The sequence below is a fragment of the Catharus ustulatus genome, chromosome 3, assembly GCF_009819885.2.
Source record: "Catharus ustulatus isolate bCatUst1 chromosome 3, bCatUst1.pri.v2, whole genome shotgun sequence".
In the NCBI taxonomy this organism is placed as follows: Eukaryota; Metazoa; Chordata; class Aves; order Passeriformes; family Turdidae; genus Catharus; species Catharus ustulatus.
The window spans coordinates 72,667,150-72,689,337 of record NC_046223.1 but is presented as its reverse complement, the minus strand read 5'-3'; the positions used below and the strand labels follow the sequence as shown (position 1 = coordinate 72,689,337).

Here is a 22,188-nt window from a genome sequence, read left to right as displayed (position 1 = left end):
TTATGGTCCTGCTCCTTCCATGCGAGCTTTATCCCAACAGGTGCCCCCACAGACCTGTCTGCAGCACAGCTCCTTCTTTTCATTGCACTATGGGAAGCTCTGTCTCTGCTCGGTGAAGCAGAGGAACCCTGGTGCTGACCTTGCTGCAGAGAGATGCTGGAAGGAGATTTAGGCAATGCAGCATTAAACACAGACTCAGTGCTTCAATCCAACCTGGTCTTCCAGGGGTGGAGCACCCGCAGCTTCTCCTGGCAACCTATTTCAGTCCCTCACCACTCTCACAGTAAAGAATTTCTTCCTCATAGCTAATCCAAACCTACCTGACTAGCCCAGGCTGCCCAGCCCATGCTGCTTCTGGGGGGCTATTGGTTGTGCACACACACCCCTCCCCACAGCTGGAAATGCAGGAAAGAAGCCTTGCCTGCACCCACATCTCTTGTCTAGTCTGAGGGAAAAATAATGTTTTGCCCATCCTCAGTGTTTGGGGGAGATCCAGTGAGCATGGTGTCAGGGACACCTGCATTGGAATTCTGCGGGAAGGGAGATGCTCAGAGTGTAACAGCAACTGTAAAAACTCTGGTTGTGGAATTGCCTTCTCTCACACACAGCCCTGCCGTGAGAACGTAAATGTAAATGTACATGCAAATTAAAATGCAAATGCAAAAGCAAATGCCAGGCCTCCTGGGCTGCACTCGCTCGGGCTACAGAAATCCCTTGACCTCTCAGAAGCATTCAGCTTCCTGCAAATGTCCTAGCAGAGAGGAAAGAAAAAATACTGCTCTCCAGTCTGGGCTCCTGCCTTTCTTCCCCTATGTGTAAGAGTGGCAGCTGGATTTCTTTGTACAAAGAGATGTTTTCTGACTTTGTGCACAGTCCCTTCCCTGCTTTGGTGAGCAAAGCACACACTGAGGGTATTCTTGGTAAACAAGTGATTCAAAAATCATGATTGTGGACACTAAAACACCTTTCTTTCATCTGCCAGTATGGATCTGCCATTAAACTGAATGAGAGACAGTGTCCTCCCAAACACCCACAGTGCAGTTAAATAAAAGGAAAAGCAATTTAAGTCAGGAGGAAGCCTGCAGGTGAAATGAAAGCTCATGCCCATAATTTACATATTTCTTTTTTTCTAATCTAGCTTTGCAATGCCATAGTAAGGTCCAGGGCAGCTTTCCAGACTCTGATTGCAGGTGGGGCTGCAGGCATGTCCCAACTCCATGGGGGCTGTGTGGGGCCAGCACCCTGTCCCAGAATAATGCCAGCAAGAAAGAGGCTCAGGAGTGTCATCCATCTGGGAGCCCAGTGCTGCTCAGGGCAGGTGCCCCTCAGGACCACCACCATCCTTGGATGCATCTGCCTCATGCCACAGCTCCTCCAGGCTTTGCCCCACATGGTCAAGCACTAAGACCGGGACCTTGCTGGTCCCAGAAGGTTTTAAGATAGGAGAAACATCTCTGCAAGCAGCAAAGCAAACCACTTAGCAGTCACAGCTCATTTAGGTTTATACTCACAGATGGAGGTGGCAGATCAGGATCCAGGCTGTCTGTGCTACAGATTATAGTAAGTACCTTAGGTTTATGCTCACATAACATGCTGGCCCAAAACTTCTCTGCTGGGGCACCTCAACACCGTAGTTCTCACCCTGAACACCACAAGTAAAGCTCGCTGCCTCCCTCTGCAAAGGTCCCACAGAGGCCAGCAGTTCCCTACGGTACACTGCACAGCACCAAAAAAAAAGACAGTCATTTCTTCAGCTCTATTAAATCTTTAGCCCAAGGTGATCAAGCTGCCTACCTGCCTCCATCCTTCTGTTTTCATATCCCTCTGGGCTGTCTGTCATGGCACTGTACTGCTGGAAAGGCTGGTTGCTGAAGAGATTGTCACACAGGAGGCTGCGACACAGCTTCTTCAGGAAGCGCAGGACATACCCAATGCTGTTCACTACCAGCAGGCTCTGGAGATGCTGCTTCCCCTCAAAAGAAGCTGAAACTGGAAAGCAAAACAGGAGCAATTCAATGCCTGTGGATGCACAGCAGAAGGGAGAATGAGGGAAATAATTTTACTCAAGTATATACATGTCTTAAAATATTTTGCAAAATTACCCTACCCGAGCCGCACAACAAACTAGAGGAGCTTAAGGAGCTGAGTTTGTGTGACCCAAATCACCTTCCCCCTGGAGAGATGAAAGATGCTGACTGGCATGGCCAGCAGTGCAAGGTTTTCTAATATATGCATTCATCTGAAAATTGTATCATATGATTAGAAGGAGGCAATTATGATACCCTGGTCTAAGGAAGGGGAAAGAAAGTGATCTGCAGTGATCACCAATAGTGATGGGCTGTTAGGCTGACTTCAGCACTACCCAAGGTTTTAAAAGGTAATGGGAAGATAAGAATTAAAGGCATGGTTGTGAATGAGTGAAAGGTACCAGGACTGTACTGAAGAGAGGTAACAGATTCATCATTGACCTTTATTTACTGAGCTAACTGCATTTATAGGCAGTTCAATGTTGGCAGTTGTGGTCTATCCAGAACTCAGTAAAGGATGAGAAATCTTTCATTAAGTTGGAAATGATTGCATACAAGGGGTGGGTCAAGAAATGACAACAGGGTTTGCTGGCAGGAGACCCCGAGTCCCAGAGAGAAACCAGCAGCAGTCTGTGCTGGCACAAAAAGATTTTGTAGATGCTGTAAGCTGGCAGTCATCATCAATGGAGAAGAGGACTGGGAGATTGCACAGAAAGGATCAACTGATTTTGACTTCTGTGATAATAAAAATGAGTTAAAAAAATTTCGAAAATAAACAGAAATCCATAACTCTTTGAAGAGACTCAAAACAACCTGATGGGAGAAGAAATGATAATACAAGCTTACCAGATGCACGTAAAACAGTCATGAAAAACTCAGGTGTATTTCCAGAAGGACAAAACATTTCCAGGAGAGAAAATGGAGGGTTAAAGCCACTATACAAAGGTCTGGAGAAACCTGACATGGATTGATGGGCATCATTCTGTTCATCCAGGCTGAAGAAGGGTGAATTCACACTTGCAGAAGTGCATAAGCAGATTGCACTGAAGTTTGGGGAACAGAAATTTTCCCTATAGTACTGCAGCCACCACCATCCCTGCCATGTGGGACCATGGCAAGACACCTGCACTCCTTTCACTGATCCAGTGATCTTCCTCACCTGGAAGGAACTGCGTATTTGAGCCTAGCAGGATGAGAGAGGCTCTCTTAGAAATACACCTCAAGGTAAGAACAGAGCAAATAAAATTCCTGCGTAAACCTGTCAGGGGACATACTTAGCCAGGAATGAAAAAGGGCATGAAGTCCCAGCCATGAGAGGCAGGGAGGGAGGGGTCAAAACAGACCCACCAGAATCAGTTGTAGCAAGACACATTAAATTTCAACAGGTTTGCAGGGAGGACAACACGATATGGCTTCCTGAACTCTTTCACTCTTTCTTCCTTTCACTCTTTCCCAATCCTACAGTCTCCCATCACTACTAACAAGAAAAAATTGCAACATTAGACTTATAATTTTGGGGATAACTTCTGAGATTTCCTGTTGGCATGAGCTGCTGTGAGCTATCATTCTCCACAGCTGGTTGAGCATCTGTGAGCCAAGCCATGGGAAGATTGGAAAATGACAAAATCTCGTCTGCGCTGCTGGGAGTGAGGTGAAACTGCAGAGCCACAACCACAACTACGAGGTCATTCACCCCTCTTTGATGACTAGAAGAAGCATAAAATTGGGAGAAATGTTGACCAGGTGCTTTTAGTTCAGGTGAAGCTGAAGTTGAGCCAGCTCAGAGGAACAGAAACCAAAGGAGTTTGGCAGGCTTGGTGCATAATATGACTCTCCTGGTTGTAATGAAAATCGTATATGCAGCACAGAACTAGGCAAAAATTAAACTTTGCACTGAATTGCTTCAGTCTTGTGTTTCTGTGAACAAGTCTGGATCATTCTCAGAGTATTTCTGATGTCCCTTAGGGAAGGCAACACCTGTGATTACAGAGAACTTGAGGAGAGGGAAGCAGCACGATTTATATGCTGCACAGAGGGCCAGAGCCTAGGCTCCCACACAGGAAGGTCCCAGCGGAACAGCGGAGCATCTGCAGTCCCTGCAAAACTGATTGGACTTGCAATCCTTGGCTTTGTGTTCATGCCTGACTCATCTGCAGCAGCTCATTGGAGAGTGTTGTTCCCATATTCCCATCATTGTTTCATTCCCACTGCATCCCATATGCCAAAAGAATGTTGTGACACAAAACTCTTGCTGTGATAGAAGAAAAGTTCACGTTCACACTGAGAACCAGGCCAGAGGATTCATCGTGGGATGTGGGAGGTTCATCAGGACACAGCAAGAAGTGCCACTGCAGGAAGATGAGGAGCTGCTGGGAAGTTCCCCTTGGTCTTTGATTCTCTCTGCAATATTTGTGTAGACTGTGTGCATTCCTGCTGCAAGAGGAATTGCTGTGGGACTTTTTCAACTCCTGCAACGGAGAGCAGGTTTGGCTCATGAACTGCAGGCAGGGGACACCCCAACAGCTAAACTCCATAAAAGCTGTCCATTCAAGAAACACAGAATCATGGAGGTATAGAAAAATTTTGTCTGGAAGGGACATTTACAGGTCACTTAGTCCAACCCCCACCCCCATAATGACCAGGGACATCTTCAGCTAGATCAGATTGCTCCAAGGCCCATCCAACCTGGCCTTGAATATATCTGAGTTTGGGGCATCCACCACCTCTCTGGGCAACCTGTTCCAGCGTTTTGGCACCCTCATCACACAAGGCATGCATGTGTACTTGTGGTGCCATGTGCAATGTGTGCCATGAAGTGGGCTGGCGTTGCTGCCCATCCTTGAACAGCTGCATGAAACCAGCTCTCGGCACTGCTCCAAAGAGTGGTAAGAGGCAGACTCTGGAATGCATGTTCCTGGCCCGAATCACCACTGCAATACCCCTTACCAACATTTTTTCATCTGACACCTAGGTGATTCCTGCAGCAGCTCATTTTACAAAGGCATAAGTGATATTCAAAGCTGGTTGCCATCCCACTGATGGGAACAGGACATCCAGGGCTGTCAGGGCTGGGGATCATGTTCAGACTTCAAGCACTTCCCTACTGGCCACAAACCCCTTACAGAGATGCTTTACCTGACACCATCTCGCCTCCATAGCCCTGTCTGATGAGGGAGAAGACCACCTTTTGCTGGAGTGCACAGTCGATGCAGGCTTGCACTGCTTGCTGCAGGGCTGCCGACGGCCGCTCCGGGCCAAAGTGCTCTGGCAGCTGCTGCACCTTTTTTCTGTCAAGGTACGGCCCCAGGTTCGCTTGTTTGTTGACATAAATGCAGACTGTAGACATAAAATCCCAACAAGGTTATTACAACACGGTCCTGAGAGCGTCCTAGGAAATGCTAGCATTCTACATTTCATTTTCCAAGTTCCAAGCGTCTATGAGGGAGTCTGCCCCAGCCTCTCCACAGCCAAGCCCTGCATACCTACTCTCATAAGCTGCAAAGGCAGTTTTTCTACATGCCAGCAACAGCCAGAAAAATGAGTGTTCTCCTCACTACCATGGACTTATTTTAAGCTTGGCTGAGGCTAACTGCATCTCGGGGGAAGCAGGGATAGCGCTGCGGTAACTAAGGGCGACTAAGACACAGCCTAAAGTCAGGCTAAAGTGAGACATATTATAATAGCTGGCTGAGTGTGCTTGAGCTGTCATCTCTCAAACAATATAACATTATCTTCTGACAGAAATCAGATATGTGACAAAAAAACCCCATCAAGCAGAGTGGAGGACATGATGACAGCTGTGTAAAGTTGGAAATAATTTACAGTTTGCATCACCATAATGAAAATCTAGTGCAACTGTCACAGTGCACTCTGCTCCCCCATCTCGCAGGGAGCAGCAGAAGGGGCTCAAGCAGTACATCCTGGGTAAACAGGAGGATAATAGCAATCATACTTATCATTATACCACTTCACACCTTCCAAATGCCAAACAAACAAAGGGATAGTGCACTGAAAGTACAGCAGCAAGAAGGAATTGCACGGGGGATGTCGGAGTGCAGCTTTGTCAGAGTGCCACACCTTGACAAATCTGCAGAATGTGGCTTCTGCGTGACAATCCACTGGTTTTGTCGGGGCTCAGCTGTGGGAGGGACTCTGCAGCTTGCAGGCAATGTGCTGAAGTCCCCCACTGCAGAGCCACAGTCCCTACAATCTTTGCAAAGCAGAGAGGGAGGTAAAAGCCGGCTTGAGCTTCCCTTCACCTCCTGCCAGCCCTGCTCTGGTGGGAACCTGCATGCACTGTTGGGAGGACACTGGGAGGAAAGGTGCCAGTGGCATGAGGATGGGCAGACAGGCGTGGGGCACTGTCTGAAATGACCACGGAACCTGGAATGACCCAGGGAGCCCCTGCCTTTGCAGCCACCCTGGTGGTCTGGGAGGGCTGGTGGACTGTGCCTCCCTGTCCAGTTCCAAAAGCAGCCCTGGGCACTTCCATCCACTCAGCTGGTGTTTGCCAAGTGCTTTGCAGACTTTGTGTGTGAAGGGATAAATGAGAATAAAATATATTATTGTCATTGTCTCTAGGTTTAGTATCATTCTGCTACCAGAGCAGATGGAAAACTTCTCCTCTGTGCATCCTAGCTAAGAAATAATGGGATTTATGTGTTTTGTTTAGATTCTAATGTTATCTAATCCATTTCTCTGCTGAAATCTCAGGGTAAATCAGCTGTCTTGTTGATTTTCTTCTCTTTTACAACAGTTTAAAAGCCTCGACCGATGTTACTTCTGATAATATAAACAAAAAAAAAGGAGTAAGGCTGTGTTTTCCGACTACATTTGGAAATTACCATGTCTGCTGCTGTGATAAGGCATTGGGGTTTTTGTGCTGGTAGCCCTCCCTACAGTCAGACCTTGGCTCCTCATTCTTCTCCCAACAGCAGTAACAGATGCTTCATGTTCACACAAGGATTTAGGCTGGTCATTGCAACATATTAGATGGGGTGAAAATGTTAAGTGTAAAATGGACCATTCATGGATTTTTGATGTTCACATTTCAAGAGGAATGGAATTGACATCTCCACTAAACTCAACAAACTGCAGTCAAAATACAATCTTGCAGGAAAACTCTGCTCCTTGTCACTGGTCGTTAGACTAATCTGCAAGCATCCCATTTTCATGACAAAAAAAAAACCAAACCCAGCATCTGTCTGTGACATCTGGCTGTCAGCCTGTGGCCCCTGCTCATCCCTTGGTCAAGGAGCACTTGAGGCTGAGTACCTGTGAGAGCCTGTGGGGTGTCCGAGTTGGGCACCGTAGCTGCATCCTGGGGGATTGAACTAATATCTGGCTCCGGCGTGCTTCTCGGCGGGGAGATTGCTAAAGGAGTCATCAGGACACGAGATTTCAGCTGAAAAAAATAATGAAAGTATACAGAAGATAATCCAATTTTATTCTATGTGTGTCACGCCCCATGAACTCCCACTCATTAGCAATCTGCTATTAGATCACATTCTCCAGTCCAGAAGATCCATCCTGTTCCCAGGAGGATACTGCAGCCTGAAGCCTGACTGATTTGCAGCAGGCAGCAATGCCTTAAGCTACAGGATGCAAATATTATGCCACCCACTGGGTAGTTATTTACACCTGAGCAAATTGAGCCTAACACTCAACAAATCAGCGCAACGGCATTTTACGACCCATTTCGTGTGGGTGTAAACAATGCTCCACAACTCAGAAACATGGAGTCTTTAACTGCATCATAATTTAGGGCCAAATTCTGCTCTTGGTTTCATGGGTGTAAATCTTGTATAAATCCAGTGGCACCAAGAGGCTACTCTGGGCTGACACCCATGTAAATAAGCTCACACTGTGGTCCAGGTTGTGTTATTACCAGTTAGTAAATACAAACTGTTGCACTGTTGCACTCAGTGATCTTTCTAACCTGAAGCCCAGCTCAGAGAAGAGAAACATTATGTGAATTTCTGGTGCAATATCACTATGTCTTTATGCTGCCAGTACCTGGCAACATCTCACCAGTCAAAAGATGATCAGGTCCTCATATTTAAAAAAGACTGATGTGATGGATGTGACCTGAAGGTACCACTCTTGCTTTTCCTTTTGCTAAGAAGGGAAGTAGGGGGAAAGCAGAGAGCCAAGCACACAGCTTGCTGGTTTATGTATTTACATGTCCTACATCAAAGTGTGCTTCTGACAGGTATTTCTTTCCTTTTGTTGTTTTTCAGTGGACAATGTACAAAGTAGAAATTAAGTAGAAATTAAGTCAGACCACTGCCTACAGACCAAACCTTGAGCAATCCTTTTTGGACAGTAGAAGTTGTTTTGGATGAAGATTTTTGTTGTCCATGACTATGAATTATAAATTTCTAAAATAATAGTCACTGTTTCAGTATAATGGTAAAACCAGAAAGCTGGGGAAAGGACAGGGAAGTATGTAGGGCTTAGGAACATCTAAGTGAGTTTTTGCCACCACCTCCCCTGGGGCAGGCTAAATCCTTTTGTTTCCAGTCCAAAAGAGAGGGAAAGTATTCAATAAGTGCATCTGAGACAAGCTGTGCATTTGACATCCTGCTGCATGGCATTTGTAGAGTATGAGGGACCCTGAGCTGGTCCCTGGCTAGTGCCATTTGTCACTTGCCTGTGTTGTCCTGTTTTTGTAGAGTTGTCTTGCCTCCAGATTGGGATCAAGAATGACCAGTGATAAAGGGCGGTCAGTTTGTTTTCACAGAATCACTGATTATGCTGAGTTGGAGGGGACCCACAGGGATCATCAAGGCCCTGCACAGGACCATCCTCAAGAGTCACACCATGTGCCTGAGAGCATTGTCCAAATCCTTTTGAACTCTGTCAGGCTTGGTGATGTGACCACTTCCCTGGGAAACCTGTGCCAGTACCCAACCACCCTTTGGGGGAAGAACCTTTTTCTAATATCCAACCTAAACCTCCCCTGGCACAACTCAGGTTCTGTTGCTGCTCGCCACACAGAAGAGATCAGTGACTGCCCCTCCTTCTCCCCTCATGAGGAAGTTGTGACTGCCATGAGGTCTCCCCTCAGTCTCCACAAGGCTGAATAGACCAAGTGACCTCAGCTGCTCCTCATAGAGCTTCCCATCCAGACCCTTCACCATCTCTGTTGCCCTCATTTGGACACTCTCTAATAGCTTAATGCCTTTCTTACATTGTGGCACTAAAACTGCCCCCAGCACTCGAGGTGAGGCTGCCCCCGTGCAGAGCAGAGCAGGACAATCCCCTCCCTTGCCCAGCTGTGATGCTGTGCCTGGTGCACCCCAGGACACCACTGGCCCTCCTGGCTGCCAGGGCACTGCTGACTCATGTTCCACTTGCCGTCGGCCAGGACCCCCAGGTCCCTTTCTGTGGCTCTGCTTTCCAGCATCTCATTCCCCAGTCTGTCTGTACACCCAGGGTTGCCCCATCCCAGATGCAGATTCCAGCACTTTTCCTCATTTAACTTCATATGGTTGGTGATTGCCCAGTCCTCTAATTTGCCAGGGTCTCTCTGCTGGGCCTCCCTGCCCTTGAGGGATTCAACAGCTCCTCCCAATTTCATGTTATCTGTGACCTTGCTTAGTATGCCTTCCAGTCCTGCATCCAAGTAATTTGTGAAGATATTGAAGGGCACAGGGCTTAGGATGGAGCCCTGGGTGAAACCCATTGGTGGCAGGTCACCAGTCCAATGTCACACCATTCCCTATAACCCTTTGTGCCTGACTGGTGAGCCAATTGCTCACCCATGGCACAATGTGCTCATCCAGCTGTGTACCTGATATTTTGTCCAGAAGGATACTGTGAGAGAGAGCATTCAAAGCTTTACTGAATGGGAAGAGAACAGCATTTAAAAAATCAAAGTCTCTATCCAGTTTGGTATTTATTCCATGTAAGAAGGTGAGAAGTAGCATGATTTATTACATTCTATAGAAATATGACAATTATTCACTCTACCATGGCAAAGCAGGCTGGCAAAGTGAAACTTTGGGTAGCTCCTATGTTAGGCTTCTGGGCTCATTTTTGATCACATGTATATACACACATATATACAAAGAATAAATATATACGTATGTGCATTTGTACACACTCCATATTTATATAAAATACATATATATATAGAGAGAGATTCATATATACTTGTATGCATAGAATCACAAAATCATTCAGGTTGGAAAAGACCTCTAAGATCATTGAGTCCAATAATTCCCTAACATTGCCAGGACCACTACCACACCATGTCCCTAAACACCTACATGAGTTTTGACCACTTCCAGGGATGATGATTCCACCACTTCCCTTGTTTCAATGCTTGAACACCTTTTTAGTGAAGAAGTCTTTCCAAACATACCATCTAAATCTCCCCTAACACAGCTTGAGGCCATTTCCCTTTTCCCTGTTGCTGGTTGTCAGGGAGAAGAGTCCCCCTAACTAGGCTCTCCTGTCAGGTGGCTGCAGAGTACAACAAGGTCTCCCCTGAGCCTCCTTTTCTCCAGGCTAAACACCCCCAGCTCCCTCAGCTGCTCCTCATAATGACATAATGATGCTCCACACCCTTCACTGGCTCTGTGGTCCTTCTCCAGACATGTTCTAGCAGCTCATGTATGCTCTCACACTTACATTTCCCTATATAGATACTATTTTTGAGACAGTACACCTGACAAATTCTGCCTCACTTGCACGTGCTCCTTAATATCCTTACTGGCTCACATTCCTGTGCTCCCAAAGAGAGGCACAAAACTCCCCTCTTCAGCCCCTGAGCCTCCTGAGTGTGTGCTGCTGCACCAACACTGTGCACTGCCTCACCAGCACTATCAGATCTTTTTCTCCTCCTTGGTCTTGGAGGCCCAGGCAGGCTTATGTTCAAGAGCAAATAGAGGGCAAGGCTTGCGTAAACTGTAGCGTGGAATCCCCTTCTTGGCAGTTTCCTGTTTTAGTGAACAATTTACTACAAAATTAATTGCAACAAAATGGGCTCTACAGCCTCTGGGTACAGATAAATGTCATTTTATTAGGGGTAGTAGAGAACTGGCCTTTGTTAGATCAAAATAAAACAATGCATGATTAGAGCAAGAGACAGTACGCTAAGCAAACAGCAGCTTAGCTACCTCCTGGCCACTGAAACCCTGAGTAGTCCCTGAATATAATGAAGTGTAAATCTCAAAGGATTCCATTTAAAGATGTCTTTTCTTGGATTGAATCTTCTCTATCAAAAAGCCAGCCCAAGCAACCAGCTGACTGACTGAGAGCTTGCCAGTAGAAAGCCCATATGTGTGAGAGTCAAAAAAAACAGTGAAGAAGAGAGAAGGAGAAAGAGAAAAGGAGACAGAGGAAATCTGTCAGAGCACATTGGGAAATCCTTGTGGTAAGGCATTTGAATCTTCTTTTGACTATCAAATGTTTTAAGTTTTAATATGTGTCACATGAGATGAAAATGTGGTTGCTTTAAAACAAGATCTACCAAAAACTCCTCTCTCTTATGGACTTTCTACCATGTAATCGAGATCAGAGAAAGCTGACCAGGATTTTGGGTGGGAAATAGGTATGTCTACTTTATCAAAGTCACCATGCATTAGATGCAGAGAGAGTGAGCTTTTGTGCCATTGATGCTGGCTACGGGTTTGTTTGAGTATGCAGTGTCTGGGGATGGGGAGGACTCTATTGAGTCCTGGAGTTTTTATTACAATCTACACACCTCTTCAGAGAAGCCAGGACTCATCTGGTATCGATGTCATCCCCCACCAAAAAATGGAAGAGGGTTAAGAACATTTGCCAGGCAACTTTTATTTCTGAAGAAGATCTCTGCCAGCTTGTATAATAAAATACATGGGAAAGAAACATGATGAACAACAATACAATCTTTCCCTGCAATTTTCTTAAACCACTCAGATGCAGATTCTCATTTTTATGGCTCCCTGTTCCTCTGTACCAGTTGTCCCTTGTCCTGAAAAAATAATTTCTAGATAAGGCTGGGATTTACCCTATTCCTATGGGCCTTTGTCTTTCCAGACAGGAGGGCAGAGGCACCTCCTGGCAATGAGAGTTTTTGCTGCTGGAGAGAGAACCATGTCCAGCCCCTGCAAATGTGCAGTAAGGTGGGTGTCTGAGAAGCCTGATCCTGCCATGTGGAATTCTGATGGCTGGACAAAAGGTTGCCATTAAACACCAGGGAAGCCCAGAGCTTCTGAGCATATCTTTTGGGGTCCGTGGCTCTGTGCATTTGGCTGTGAGTGAGGAGACACAGCATAACACAAGTCCAGTCACTGAGGGTGAGAGGGGAGGTCAGCTGGCAAAGGGGAACACAGTCCAAGGTCTTTCCCACCTTTTCTTCTTGTGTCATTCAAAAACTTTCTTCTGCACAGCAAATGATGTGAGTCTGCACACAGCCTCCTACATCCCATCAGTGTTTCACAGTGAATGAGGCAGGTAACCTTGACAGGGGTGCATACAACCTTGAAATCCAAGGCTGTATCATAGGACAGGTGAATAAACAGGACTCTTTAAGGTATCTGTGCAATGTCATTCCCAATGTGTCCAAATCCTGACTGCTTATTTGTCATCATTAGTATTGACTTCTAGGGCAGCAGGGGAGCCTATGCCCCGTAATGGAAACTGTCACTCCACATGGGTGACTCTCGCTGCCCATCCCACCTAGCAGGAACTTGCAAGGGCTGGGGCCACCTCCCCAGATGGGAGCTGCTCTGGATGCACAGAGGGACAAATTGCCCTCGGGCTGTTCAAAGGGGGCCATGGCTTTGTTGCTGTCTGGGAGGAACGTGATGGTCCGTGCTGCAGTGCTGCCCCATGCACACATCCCTCTGATGTCCTCTAACACAGCAAATCCCTGCAGGATGCTCACAAACCCTTCCCTCTTACAGGCTTTCTAGGCAGCTCTTCTGGGCTGCTCTCACTCACAGCCAGAGAAATAAAACCCATCCATCTACTAACCTCCCCCCACGGCTGCCAAAATAGGCTTTTTCCCAGAGATTTAGACAATCAGAAAGAATATTGGATTTTGGGGAAATGTAACGTTTTATGGCAAATAGCTCCACATAAGGTACAAAACAGTTTTTGGAAAAACAGCTGATGAAATTTTATAGCCAAAGCTGTGAAAAAATAAACAGGATAGCAAGGAAAAGACTTTTCTTGGTGATGAAGTGTGATGAAATGTCATTTCAGGAAGACACATATACTGGCTTTAATATCAATGAAAACAGGCAATGGGTCACCTGTCTATAAAGAGCATGTGATTGAAAATGTCTGTTATTCACATTTTGGTCAAAATAAATTTAAATCTAGGCTGTAAATTCCTAGTTTCTTAAAAATTCAGAAGTATTTTTCCATCTGTTCTGTAATAATTCAGCTCTCTGGTTGCTATAAAGAATTTGGTCGTCTGCCATTTGGGCAGGGAGTCATTTTTTAAAATGCATTTAAGTCTCATGGTATCTGAAAGCCATACAATTATCGAGCTAATTAAATCAAGCTAGAGTTCCCCATCGAAAAATGTAATCTTTGACTCACGCTGGGGAAGTGCTTTGGATGGAGAGGGGTTCACTTCAGCTGAGCACACAGAGTACAAAGGCACCTCATAGAAAATGTTGCTGCGGTGCACGAATCCTACAGCGCAAATCTACAGCACCAGGCCAGATGCCACGGGTGCTGCAGCTCATGAGTGTCAGCTCCATCCACCTAAGCCACTGGTTATAAAAGGATGCCTTTTTATGGGCCACGCTCACCAGGAAAGAACCTCATCTCAGACCACTGCCGAAGGAGGGATGCTGTTGCTTCCTCACTAAGTGTCTGGGGACAAGGAGGAGGAGTGTCTGGTACCCAGCCAGGGAGAAATCTTCCCTTTGGAAGAAGAAAGGCACACAGCAATCAAATGCTTAGCCACTTAGGTCCAAAACACAGTGTTACTGCAGCATTTCCAGGAATTAAAGTCTACTTTTTCTCCCATTTATATATGTGATGGTTGGTGAAAGAATTTTTTTTTTTTTTTTTCCAATTACAAATCAAATGTACAGTAATTTCACGATTATAAGCCGCACCATTTTGACTAAAATTTTGCTCCCACTCCGGAAATGCGGCTTACACTCAGGAGCAGCTAATATGTGAATAATTTTCTGACATTTCCAACCCCGGAAGTGCAAACCGAGGTGCTGAGTCGAGCACCTGCCAGTAAACCCCGGCATTGTGCGATTGTTACAAATTGGTTACTCTGTTGCACGGCGGGTGGAGCCTGGCTCCATGTTGGCAGCACGGGGTTGGGGGGAAGGCGGGGGACTCCCTCCTTCAGGCAGCGCAGCCTGGGGGAGAGGCGGGGGCTCCCTCCTGCTGGTCCTGCGGCTCGGGGGGAGGTGGGGGGCTCCCATCCCCGTCTGTCGCTGCCACGGGAGCGGGGGGGCTCCATCCCCACCTCTCACCACTGCCGCGGGTGCCGGCAGGCTCCGTGCCCCCCCTGCCACCGCGGGGCAGCGCCGGGCTGGGGCGAGCAAGACCAGTGGCGGCGGCGGCCGGCCCAGAGTGGCCCCGCTGAGCGGCAGTGCCGAGCTGGGCCACCTGGCTCCGTTGGCAGCCTCGAGCCCTCATGGCCTGAGCCGAGCAGTAAACGCCCTGATCCCACGATTCTGTTACTATTTGGCAACTTCATTGCACGCGGGTCCTCGCTGCGAATGACAGAGTGGTTTATAATTGGGTGCGGCTTGTGTATGGACAAAGAACGAAATGTTTGCCAACACCCGGACATGTGGCTTATAGTCCGTGTGGCTTGTAATTGTGAAATTACTGTAAATGCATGAGCAAGAAATGGGACCAAGACAAGAAGGGACAGGGTCTGAAAAACCCTGCATACAAGGTGATTGTGGTATTTGGCAAACCACTCAATCTCAAACCTCAAACACCCAATTTCAGCACATCTCCAAAGTGTTATTGTCCAGACTGGATGGTTTTGATCTGAAAAGCCTGCAAGTCACCCAGCTTTACTGATAATAACTAAATTACTTGAAATAAATAAATATAATAAATAATAAACTTAAAATAAGAAATACCTCAAATAAAGCAATTCAGATGTTTCCATCCAGGAGTTTTATCCTGATATGGAAGTGAAAAAATAAAAAGTATTTCCATATCCCACATTTTACAAAACACTTGCGTATATTGGAGCTCTATTTTGGGCTACTGTTAGACAGAGGTTAGGGGATGGGAGGAAGAAGGTCTGGCAGGAGGTGAAAAAGAGGCAAAGGTAAAGATCAGAGTAGCCTGCTCTAGATTAAGCTCAAATCCAAGGATCACAAGAATCAAACAATTGGTCCCTGTGTCCAGCGCTCAGCCAGCAACGCCATGCGTGGGATTTGTTTTTTCCTATGAACCAGGAAAGACCCATGGAAGAGCCAGGCAACACCCCAGACAAGACTTCTCCAGGGAAGGTTGTGTCAGCCTTGTGCAAACCCTAATTGTTTTATTCACTTTTCTGTCTTGGCACCACAAACTCAAGCAGCTCTGATTTTTGAACTGTCAGCAATTTGCCCTCCTGCATGTCTGTACCATTCAAAGCAAGGAACAGGCACAGCAAGCATGCACAGTGCCCCGAGCTGACTGGGGACAGAGAGATTTACAGAGCAATCTGCTGAACTCAAGACCCCTTACAAGCTGTAGCCCAATTTCACTCCCCAGAACAAATTCTGCTTCCCTCAGCATCACAGTCCCCTTTTTACTTGGTGTGAGACATCACAGTGGCACTGCTTCCACTGGTGCTGAACTCACTGCAAGTGGTGTGGTGGGGGAGACCCAGCCCAGCAGCAGCAGCAGAGGGGCTTAAGGCACTAAGGGCTCCTGTCTCTTTAGTTCTGCCTTTGTCCCAGGGTTACACAGAGAGCTGGGCAGTGAGCAGGCAAATAAAATGAAACCAAATTTTTTTTTCTCAAATGCCCCTCTTTTCTTTTTTCCTTTGGAAAGCAGTTTTTTTCCCCCCTCTGTTTATTTCCACTCTCCTGTATTCCTTGACTTCTTTGTTCAGTTTGTTCAATTTCTAATCACTGTTAGTGAGAGAGAGGAAAGTGACAAATGAGAAACACTTCCCCAGAGGTGTGCAGCCATCTCACACAACACTGTGGAAAACATTTTCAAACACACTAAATTAAAATAACTTTCACCTTTGGGAAAATACACATGATGTGGTTCTTGGAGTGTCCTACGCAGGATTCAATGATCCTGATGGGTCCCCTTCAATTTAGAATACTGTATGATTCTGTGATTTTTTCACCAGCTCAGGTAGAAGAGAAACCATCTTCTCTTTTTTTTTTTTTTTTTGACTTTGCATTGCTCTGCCCCACACTTGCACAATTGTTCCTCTGTTCCTGCTTTTCATCTGAAACTCTAGAAGAAAACGTGTGAAGACCTACAGGAGGTGGACAAGGAATATGAAAGTCGTGCATCTACCTTGTGCCCAGGTTTTCTCCCTCTCTTCTTTGGGATCTTCATGACTGGCAGAGCACCAGCTGGTGCTGAGAAGAGGTTGTGAACACCCATCTTGAGGGGTGCTGGCTGCAGCGGGGGCCTCCCTCGCTTCTTCCCTGCCATCCTGGGGGACTGCATCTCCCCAGCAGCCAGGCTGGGGTCCAGGCACAGTGGGTTGCTCATCTGCCCTAAGGAAAGAAAAAAAAAAAAAAAAAAGCAAACCAACTGTTTATTTAATTCTATTTTAGGGGTGTTTGTTTTTTTGTTTTGGTTTTTTTTTTAATCTGAAGGCAGTTCTCTCAACGCTGTCACTTTCCTTCTTATCATTGCTCACAAAGAAGCAAGAAACGCACCACAGATGTAAGACCCTGGGTAGGATTCATCTGGCCACAGCCTTATCTTCACCTGACCATACAACCCTTACCCTGTTTCCCTCTCCTGACCATGAGTACAGTAGAGGGAGTTGCTCAGGTTGTGAGGCTTCTGTTCCAGATGTCCAGTAGGTGAATCCCACAGCCTTGGGGATACCATCTTGACCCTGCATCCTGCAGATAAGTGTGATGAAGGCTTGGTCTTGTAGCCATCAATCAGAGGGGGTTTGGAGTAGATGATCTCCTAAAGTCCCTGCCAAACTGGGTTTTTTTTTCAGAAATTCCGTGGTTCTACAAATCCTGCCTTGCCTCAGAAGTACTACCAGTACCAAAATAGACTTCCCTCCTTCTCACCCTCCTGAGTGAAGAGGCTGGGCTGGGCCATGAGGCTGCCAGCACAAGGTAGCCATGTCAGAGGGTGATTGCCAAACATTTCCTCTCTACAATTTTATAACATCTGTTACCATGCGTGTTAGTAGTGGGCTTTTGGATGCACTCCATTAAAGCAGTTACTTCACCACAACTCCACGGAGCTGCTGAAGTTGAGCAGGGTAATGGAGTGAAATCTGGACCATTTTCCTCTGCCCAGATTTTAATAAAGAAAACAAATATAGTACCATACGCACAATACCAAGGGAATATACAGCATCCTTCACAGCTTCTAGTAAGGGTCACCTACGAACAAAGGTTAATTAAAAAAAAAAAAAAAGCTGTAGAAATATGTTTGTTTTCAAATGTTGTTTTGTCCAGGCATTTGATTTCCTGCACATGGGCCAAAGAGTAGTCCCAGTCCTGCCTGCATACACAAAGGTCTAAGCAATTCTCATACTTTTATGATAAGCCTGCAATGGCTAATGTTGTCAAAATTGTGCTCCCTCAGGCCAGTCCTAATGGCAGACTCTCTGTTTTCTGGGTTTTTTTTCACATAGCAGGCTCATAGCTTTCTCAGCTTCAGAGAAAACCTAAAGACATGATTCAAGAACATCCTCTATATAAAGCAAATAAAGGTTTGTTTATTCCTACAAACAACTACAATAAAAAAAATCTATAAACTATAAAACCTATAAGTTTTTCAGAACGCTTCAAATTTCGCAGTTTCAGAACTCAGCGTGATCAGAGCTGATGTTGCTGGGTATGAAATTGGGATTGCTCGGTCACATAGTGGGAAGGGTACCACTTGATAGGGGCCTCTGGTGACAAGTACCTGCAGCTGAGAGCTTCTTTGTTTCAAAGTCAAGTATGTTACGCCTAGTTAAAACTCTGTAAGTGTGACTAACCAAAAAGAAACCCACTTTTATGGTATTATCCAGTCAGTAGTTTACACAATCTCCTGTATGATAAAAAAAAATAGAGGACTCCCAGCCCTACCCTCCAGTAAATGCATTTATTTGCAATGTGTTAAAACCTTTGTGCTTTTAATAATGCTTGGGGCGTCTGCTCTGTTCAGATGGATCGGCTGTATATGATGGGACTTACAAATTGATTACAACAGTTCCAGTCTTCAGCCCCACCTGCCTAAAACTCTCATGCAGATACTGAACGTCAAACATCAGAGCAGAGCAAACTTGTAGTGCCTGATTTACCGTATTGTCCAGAGCCACTGTGGTTGCACTCACTCTCCAGGCACGTTCAGCCAGCTTGGGAACCCCATGAAAGCCTGCCATGGGGCTCTGAATTTTACCAAAGAAAAGTCTCATGTGACTGCAGAGTGTGTCCTTTCAGGGTTAAAATTATCAGGCTTGCCACAGCAGGAGTTAAATGGAAAGGCCCAGTTTATCCTGAACATCACTGCTTTCCTTCTGTCTTCAGCAGTGTTTATTTTCCTCCCTGTAGTGCTTTCTGATGGACACCCTCAGCGCCTCTTTCACCTCCCAAAACAAAACATTCCCAGGATCTTATATTACAGGCTGTATGTAGACAGGGAATTCAGCAGGGAAAGGAAAAGCAACAATTACACTGGATTTGGCACCAAAACACACTGAAAGCCCAGTGCTGCAGGCTCTGCATTTTGGTCTGCTTTAAGCAAAACCTGGCAAGATAAACCTTTGCAGAGGAGCTTGGCAGAGGCTGAGGAAGACAAATCCAGCCTAGGTTTGCTCCCTGCTGGAAGAAGGGAGTGGTTCCTGCAGAAGTGGCCAATGGTGACCATGGGGCTGTGAGAGAGAGGCTGTGCACCTGCACGGAACACCACACTGCACTGTTTGTATCATATTCTCTGATGGTAAAAGTAGTTGATAGCACCTCAGAAACTTTGAGTTATCAACCCCCAAAACAAGAGGTACTGACCCAGAGCACTTTTTTGTCTGAAATTTTTCTTTCTTTGCAACTGGTGTAAGTATTAAATATGTGGTGGTCAGTAAACACACTAAATTTTAACAATCACAGTTTTTTGTGCTGTTTCTGTGCTCCCAATAATTGTGAAACTGTGCTTTGGCAAAACCTCTTAGAGCTTCTCACCACATGTGCTGATACACAAGACCCAGATGAGCTGTGCACAAAAGGATCTTAGTGTAATTTGATTTGATACAGCAAAGACATTGTCAACTTCAGTATACAAGCAGTTGTAATTCCATTTTATAACAAGCCCAACCGTGACTTGATTCTCCTTTCTTGTGTGCTAAGGGAAATGTGAGTGCTTTTGGTGGCATTTATTGTCAGGCTGCTGCAGATCCTGCGAGGCAAAGGTGCTCCCCAGCAGCAGGGGAGGGCAGCAGACAGGCAAAAACTGCTTCTGCCTGACAGTGAGGGGTCACAGCACAACCTTCCCTGACAGCCAGGAGGAAGCTCTTGGGCAGGCTGGAAAAACACACAGTCAAATTGCAGGTTGCCCAGAGAGGTCAGAGGGACACAGGGGCTTGTCTGACTGCCCCCCAACAAAGTCAGGGGTTTACCTTGGAATGACTTTCCTAGGGCAGCTCTGACTGCTGCCACAGCCTGGGCTTGACCCACAGCTCAGTGCTGGAAAGTCTGGTGGGTTCAGGGCAAGTTATGAGAGTCTGATGAAATTTAAGGGCAAATTCAAGGAAGCAAATTACAGGCTGGCAGCAAAGGCATTGCCTCAGTTCAGGAAATCACTGTGGTACAAATAGCTCGGGAGAATGCTATAGGGGGGAAATCACTATGTGTTTGCCCTGTCTTTGTACTTTTCCAAAGGCACCAGCTTTGGGTGGCCAAGGATGGTACAGCTTCAGTCTGACCTGATTACTTTTGTATTCTTAGCTTAAAAATAACAGCAGTAAACTACATTTATGGCTTCTCATCACTTAATGTGGGGCCAGGCACAGGATAACCTCTCCTGACTTGTCTCTCATCACTGTCATTTGGAAATACAATTTCTAACACTGCCTTCCACATTGCCCCATCAGATCCCAGAGAGGAGGCAGCAGGCAAACGCCTCTCCCACTTTGACACTGCAGGAGGGGCGAAGTCTCCTCCCCTCCAACAGCAGTGGTTCAACTGTGACTTCAGAGGATCCTGAGGAACACCCTGTGCACAGCAGTCCACCTGGAATGCCAGGGGTGGGGAGAAAACATTCCCATGGCCAACACTGGTGAGCTGTAGCATGTTTCTAACAGCCCATTCTTTGCACCATCCGCACCTTGCACCGTGTGTTGGGTGTGTATGCTGTACAATTAGCAATGCAGATTAACGTGCTGGAAGCTACAGCTGAGAGCAGAGGGAGCTACGGTGCATTTCCTCCCAAGCTGAGTGTTTTTGATGGACTGCAAAGATCCATTCTTAATAAAAATAAATGTCTGCAATAAATGCAGCTTTTAACCTGCACTCCAGTAACTGCAAGGAGTGAAGGTAAAAATACCACATTAAATTTTATACCGGTAATTCCACAGGAAGATCATTTAAACTTGGTTTATACCAGGTCTCACACAAACCTGTGCCTGGACAGGGATGCACAGGGATGACACATAGGGAAGGAACAGACAATTCCTGCTGTAAGCCAAAGGAATGTGCAGGGGTGCAGTCAAGTAGAAAATGTGCCCGTTCCTCAGCAGCTGAAGGAGATTGCCCTTCCCTCCCCTACCTCCATTGCTCCCAGATGCAGAAAGACTCTGACCTGTCAGCATTTGCAGCCCTGCCTCCAAGTCTCTCACTGATCTACATACCCAACAGCTGAATGTGGAAAAGAGATAAACTTCCTGTGATCTTGTCTGTCTTTTCTTCAGATGTTGCTCAGGACAGCACATTTGTGGGGGAATATCACATTGTTAAACAAGAGGGAGGGGATACCTTTCAGTCAGTAACATGACTGTTTTCCCCTCTTTCTCTGAGCACAGCAGGGCAGCCCTTTGACTGTGACCGCTCAGAGATGATGGTCTGAGGAGTAGGTGAGCAAAAAGAAAAGCACTGTCAGATCTGGAAGCCAAGCTTTAAACCTGCCTGCTCCTCCTGGGGAGTATTCAGGGACGTGAGACATTACACATCTCTTCATCGTGAATACCAAAGCAGCTCCGCAGAGTACATGAAAGGTAAGAGTTTAGTGAAGCAGACAGTGAGAATTTTTTGCTAATAAAAGCATTGAGCCAATATTCTCTGCATGTCTGCATGTGATTGCCTAATGACCTCTCATGGTGAACACCCATTTCACCATTGCTCAAAGAAAGGTCAGGATAATTTTTATCTGTGGCACAAAGTTCTTTTACAGTGATTTGCAAACCTCTTCTCTTTTCTTGCCTATTGCCTTGGGGATTGAAATGAGAAGCTGCTTCTCTGAGGGACTCTTTTTCCCATTTTGACCCCAGGAAGAGTATTTCTATATGAAACTCTTGAGACTGTCTAGCCAACAGGATATGAGTAGACAGGTGTATTTTCCCAAATCAATCCTTCAAGAAAAAACCCCAACACAAATATCTGTGGTAGCTGTGGAAACCAAAAATGGGATTCAACCCACTTAATTTCCAATTGCAGTTTATCTTCACCTCATTATATAGTCACCTCTAGTCATTTTAACGTGATACCCTGTGCCACATGTGCTGAAATATCTCACACATTTCAGGTCATCTAAGGTGGCACTGGATGACTATTTTAGACAACCAGACTTAGGTGTGGGGAGTAATTCAGTAAGAGATTAAGACACTTAAATGTCTACATTCAAACACTGAGACAGAGGTGTCTCTACAGGTGCTGGATGTCTGATGCCCCATGGTGTCAGGAGAGATGTGTCCAGGTATAAATGGTTGAAAGTGTCCAGATATAAATGCAGTTTGTGGTGGCTTCAGTGGCTCTACGCTCTACTGATCAGGACCAGTTTGTCTCTTCCTTGTAGATATCTGCATTTAGGTGTCTTAACCCAAAATTTATCT

General features: G+C 46.1%; 1 protein-coding gene across 9 annotated transcripts in view; it reads right to left on the bottom strand.

The window, feature by feature from the left end:
* The window catches only part of SCML4 (Scm polycomb group protein like 4), an 82,820-nt gene that overhangs the window by 38,935 nt on the left and 21,697 nt on the right, over positions 1 to 22,188 (bottom strand). For all 9 annotated transcript variants that reach the window (XM_033054923.2, XM_033054925.1, XM_033054928.1 and 6 more), the window contains exons 3-6: positions 16,482 to 16,687; positions 7,302 to 7,431; positions 5,163 to 5,363; positions 1,795 to 1,989 (exon numbers count right to left, since the gene is read on the bottom strand). In XM_033054923.2, coding sequence (XP_032910814.1) covers positions 1,795 to 1,989; positions 5,163 to 5,363; positions 7,302 to 7,431; positions 16,482 to 16,682 — 727 coding nt within the window. In that variant the 5' untranslated portion in view covers positions 16,683 to 16,687. The remainder of the gene's footprint in view (positions 1 to 1,794; positions 1,990 to 5,162; positions 5,364 to 7,301; positions 7,432 to 16,481; positions 16,688 to 22,188) is intronic.